General features: G+C 37.5%; 1 protein-coding gene across 1 annotated transcript in view; it reads left to right on the top strand.

Annotated features, from left to right (window-relative positions):
• The first annotated feature begins 2,071 nt into the window (after positions 1-2,071).
• RS1 (retinoschisin 1) overlaps positions 2,072-6,000 on the top strand; it is a 43,892-nt gene continuing 39,963 nt past the window's right edge. The window contains exon 1 of the mRNA XM_063444296.1: positions 2,072-2,161. Within this exon, the coding sequence (XP_063300366.1) occupies positions 2,110-2,161 (52 nt within the window). The 5' untranslated portion in view covers positions 2,072-2,109. The remainder of the gene's footprint in view (positions 2,162-6,000) is intronic.

Here is a 6,000-nt window from a genome sequence, read left to right as displayed (position 1 = left end):
AGAAGATACTTTACCAGCGGAATCAGTGACTATACCCATTCACCTTCTGATATTTATTGGAACTTATTTTTATAATTTTTAGAAAAAAAATAAATAAAATTTTATATATATTTAATATTTTCATTTCCTTTTGGCGCAGCCTTTCTCTTTTTTCTTGTTGTACATTTCTCATATAGAGGGTTAGAGGGTTACCCTCTGTTAGGCCGCTGCCTGTCCACTGTATTATTAGCGCTAACCTACCCTTTTTTCTTATATTGCATAAAACATTGTATCTACATAGGGACTTTTTTGTGTCCTCTGGATTCTGTATCCATTGGACATTTTTCTGTATATAAATAAAATACTAACAGATGGTCACTGCCATACAAAGTAAGGATACCAATGTATAGGAATGTACAGCCAACACCCTGTCTAAGATGAACAGAAATTAGCTTTTTAGTCTAGGGCCGTGATGGCGAATCTTTATGAGCCCAAGTGCCCAAACCGCAATAAATGTCAACTTTCTTCTCCTCAAAGTGGCAACACGGCAATTAAACCTGAATACTGAGGTTTAAGTTTAGAAAAAACAACTCGTACAGTTGTCCAAACTTTTGTCTTTTGTTTTAAAAGAAGAACACAACAGAGTTCAATGATACAAATTTTAAATAATTATATAAATAGATAAAATTAAGCTTATATTTATTAGTATCTCCAACAAATGTAGTACAAACATACAATACATACACAGACTGCTGAATACATGCACACACACAGACTGCTGAATACACACAGAATTCTAAGTATATATATATATACACACACACACACACACACACAGAATGCCAAGTACACACAGACTACTGAATATATACACACAAACACACACACACACAGACTGCTGAATACACATACACACAGACTACTGAATACATACAGACTGCTGAATACACACACATACTGCCTTCAGCGGTGCGGAGTGTGTGTGGAGTGCTGTGTGTATGTCTCATGGGTGCTGTGTGTAGGGGGAGTTGTTTTGTGTGGGTAAGGGTGCTGTGTGTGGGGGGGGTAGGGGTGCTGTGTGTGGGGGGGGGGGGTAGTGGCGCTGTGTGTTTGTGTGGGGGGTTGGTAAAGATACATACAATCTTTATCCCCACTCCCTTCTTACCTTTGGTGAAGGAGGGGGGGCACAGCCAACCCTGGTGGTCAGGTGGTGGTATGCATGTGCCTGATAATTCTATGTTGGGAATGCACGGCAACGCTCCACACAGCCTGCTCGTGGGAGGACAGAAGAACTGCTTCCCAGATCCCTCCCCCTGCCTCCAGGTCCTCCCGACATGAAAGCAGCCTACCCTGTATTGCTGCCGACCGGCGCCAGCAGCCCCCTACCCCAGCGACCTATGGCCGCATGCCCACAGAGATGGCTCGGCGTGCCATAGGTTCGCCATCACTGGTCTAGGGGCTTATTCACTAACATGTGGAAAATTAAGAAGCATAAAAATAACATTCTATCAATGAGCTTGGTTATACATTATAATACATATATTTTTTGTTAGCAATGGGTTATTTATCTTTACAGGAGTGATTTTTATTTTTATTTTTAGAGATTTGGACATTTTGTATACAGGTGAAGTGTTTTTAATTTTTGGATCTTTATCTATTTGTAACAAAGGTTATGGTTTAGGAATTCACTTTCTTTTTTATTTACTAACAAAATCTTTACTGATGACTATATTTTATATTAAATGTTTATTGTATTATTGATGCTTTGCTCCACAGAAGCTGGAGGGGCAAACACTTTCCATCTGCTGTGGAATGCAATGCACAAACACCGACAGACATATACACATTTTCACTGACATGCACATTGCTCATAACCAGACAACTGCTGCTCACTAAGTTTAAAAATATTGGTGGGATTTACACTCCAAGGGTGCAGCCACAATCTTTTTTTTTTGTTGTTCTTATTTGTTGTAAGCTCAGTCATTGAGTAATGTATTCAATCATTTGATGACCTTAACGGAAACTAATAATGTACATTTAAGGAGCTTATATGTAAAAGCTTACAGCAATCTCACCAACATGAACAAGTCTAATCCTTAGTATATTCTTCATAGATAAAGGCAACTAGACATGCAGTTCTCAGGGAGAAGTGCTGTACTGACTGCATTGATCTGGCTAAAAGGTAAGGTACTCTTTTATTATATATTGTGTGTGTGATAAAAAAGGAAAAAATATGTAATAATAAAAATATTAATAGTTGCATGTATGAGTTTTGTTTAGATACATAATAAAAATCGTGGGTAATTTTGTGATGATTTTCTACCTAGACGTATTATTTACCTGTTTATATTTAACTAACCTGCAAATAATCTGTAATAGATCACTGTGTCTTTGTATGACACTGGTATGACAGAGATAACATGTGATTCCACGTTAAATATATCTGGTCAGCCAGTACACAAAAGCTAATCATCTTAAAAAGGATTACAATTGTTGTGTTTACATCCCTCTTTCAATTAACATCGAATAATGCAAATGATATAGAAATGTAGTTTTGTATTTTAGAGCATTTGTGTGTTAGAATTGCTACCTCTGGTAAGATGAACACCATAATGTAATTATATAAATATTATTTATTCAAAAAGTATATTCCATCATTCTTTAATTCCTCATTAAATAAGGCAGTATATTCCGTCCAAACAAATCCTCTAACCTCTTTTGATGTCTAACACAGCACTTTAAAGGGGAGCTCTCAATTATTTGGAATTTACACCATTAAATATAACATTGAAAACCACCTGGAAATTGTGTTACCCTTTTTTATGAGATGCTTATTTTTTCTTTTCAATCTATATATTAAAGATGTATCAAATTACATGATAAACCACCTATTTCAGACCAGGAAAACAAAGGCAAATATTAGAAATGAGAAGGCAAATTAGCATCATTATTTTAATTGTCCTCTTGTCTGCATTCTCTCTCTGTGCTGAGTGACATGGACAGAGCTTTTGTGTGATAGAGAGCTAAGACGGAGGTGCCCAGTTCTAACATAGATGTGTGGATTTCCAAATTATTATTTTAGTTTTCCCACAAATACACATTCATTATAAATTGGAGATGAGTAAATAACGTTAAAGGGACACGCCACTGCCCAAATACAAACAAAATAAAAGTCACTGTTTAGTAGATATACCCCAATTGAAAACTTGCATGCATTTAATAATGCATTGTTTTGTTGGAGTTATATCTAAAATCAACTTGCAAAAACTGCAGATCTCTTGTCTGCTGCCTTTGTAAGCCCTTCTCTTCTAATTCCGATCAGACGTTCTGTGCTGTCAAATCACAGACTGACCAATGAAGCTCAATAAGAAGTCAGGTGCTCTGGGGAATTGCTGCATCTTGAATTCAGTAAAAAAAAAAATAAGCTAACCAAACCAGGAAGTAACAGGACATTGTATCTGCTTGAAAAGTCAGGGGGGTGTAACCCAGTGGTGTATTCTCATTTTCTGCTTTTTAAAATGGATAAATGAATAGCATATCTACATACATATGCAACCATGTGATCTTGTCTTATTTCTCATGTCAATAATACTAAGAACTAATAATGCAGTAGCCAAGGCCATTCACTTCTTTAATCTAGCAGACAACCACTATAAGATTGTAAATAGATGGCACTATGTCCCTACTAAACTAGACAAAATGTACCCCTTCAAGCAACATATATGTTAGAGAAGCGGCTCTGCCAGGGCAGACTATGTCCATTTATGGTGGTAGTGCCCGAAAATAAGCCAACTCTGGAAGCAAGTAGCGAAATTCTGCAAATATCAAATAGATGTAAACCTAGACCTCATGTGTGGGTCGATGGTACTACATATTGGTTGGCCTACGATCTCTATATGTGAAAAAGATCTGGTGATGCATATCCTCGTAGAAACTAAAGCAGCAATAGCTAGATACCGGAACCTTTCAGACATGCCCTCTTGGGATATGATTAAGCAGCAAGTCTTAAATAATTGTAAAATGGAGATAGGTATCCTAAGACAGGATAATTATTTTAACCCTAGAAGAGAACGATGGAGGAAATGGGGAACACAATTAGGGAACAACTGAGGATTAGTGTATTGTTTTCATCTTTGGGCCCTGAGCATGTTCCTTTTTTCGGTCGTTTTATTTTCTTCCCTTTCCTTTTTTTTTCTTGCTACTTTCCTCGCTAGACTGTGTAAATGCGCATTTGTCTGTGTTAGTATCTACTTATAAGATTAATCTATTAAGGAAAGGGTTTATAAATATAAAAGAAGTTTAAATAAGATCTGATATATATTTGATGGACTAACAAGCAAATTATATAATAGAGGTACTAAGGCATTAGAAAGACTTTAAAGGTTAATCCAAGACAGCTTCATCTGCCTGAAACCACATACTAAAATTAACTTATTTATACAGTGTTCTTTTAATACAAAAGAATATATTAACAATTATACAACTTCATTTAATTAAAACCATTTAATGTGAGGTTAACACTGATTTCTGTGAATTGTATCGCTATTTTTGCAATTTAAATCACTGAATTAGTTGTATTTCAATCAAGGTTTGTTTGTTTTTCTTCTGTTTTTTGTTAGTATTGTTATCCTGATCTGACATATAAGTATACAATAATGCATTTGGCCCTGTGTGGAATAGGACTATACATTGTTGGGCACATTTTATTTTGCTACTATTGCTAAAACATACCTTATATTTTCAAAACAAATTTTCTGTGTGTGCCTTCTTTTTAGAACATATCTATGGCTTCTTTAGGTCTCTCTGACTTTTCTGTTTGAAGTATTTATCTGCTGTGGTGTCCTTGTCTCCTATTTGTATATCTTTTGTGCAGGGCCATTTGTGCTTTGGTTAAAAAAAAACCCAACCTCAAGGCTCACGTGGACTGATTGGCACACAGGCATGTTTGCTAGTATACCGCAGTATGTAGAACCAACTGGGTTACCACACTATGAGGAATTTGATCACTACAGGACACTCTGGTTATCATTTGTGACAGTGGAGTCACTGGAAACAGAGTCTGCGTCTCTTACATATGAGCAGATCTCTCTGAATGCTCCAGTCTGCTGCACATCTCAGATTGATGGAGGCTGCCAAGATTGGCAAATGAAAACCGTTTTTTTTTTTAGCTAATGAAGGAAAAAGCAGAAATTTTAAATAACTATTTTTCTTCAGTATATATTAATGAGGATCCTATGGCAAGAGATATGCAAATGATTGCTGCAAAAAACTTGCAGATAACTTGTGATTGGATAACTCAAGACAAGGTGCTACAGCTATTAAAGAAAATGTATGTAAATAAAGCTCCGGGGCCTGACGGTTTTCGCCCACGAGTACTTAAAGGACCACTATAGGCACCCAGACCACTTCAGCTTAATGAAGTGGTCTGGGTGCCAGGTCCAACTAGGATTAACCCTTTCTTCTATAAGCATAGCAGTTTCAGAGAAACTGCTATGTGTATAATAGGGTTAATCCAGCCTCTAGTGGCTGTCTCATTGACAGCCGCTAGAGGCGCTTCCGCGCTTCTCACTGTGATTTTCACAGTGAGAAGACGCCAGTGTCCATAGGAAAGCATTGAGAATGCTTTCCTATGGACTGGCTGAATGTGCACGCGGCTCCTGCCGCGCATGCGCATTCAGCCGATGACGTTGATATGGAGGAGGAGAGGAGGAGGAGAGGGTAAGTTTAACCCCTTCCACCCCCTAGAGCCCGGCGGGAGGGGGGACCCTGAGGGTGGGGGCACCCTCAGGGCACTATAGTGCCAGGTAAACAAGTATGTTTTCCTGGCACTACAGTGGTCCTTTAACCCCTTAAGGACACATGACATATTTGACATGTCATGATTCCCTTTTATTCCAGAAGTTTGGTCCTTAAGGGGTTAAGGAGCTAAGTGGGGAAATAAGTGAACCTCTGTATTTAATTTTTCAAGATTCTTTTGTTTCAGGTATTGTACCGGAAGGCAGATGTTGTTCCTATATTTAA

Source organism: Pelobates fuscus, chromosome 1, assembly GCF_036172605.1.
Source record: "Pelobates fuscus isolate aPelFus1 chromosome 1, aPelFus1.pri, whole genome shotgun sequence".
Classification (NCBI taxonomy): domain Eukaryota; kingdom Metazoa; phylum Chordata; class Amphibia; order Anura; family Pelobatidae; genus Pelobates; species Pelobates fuscus.
This window is presented reverse-complemented; position numbering and strand designations above follow the sequence as displayed.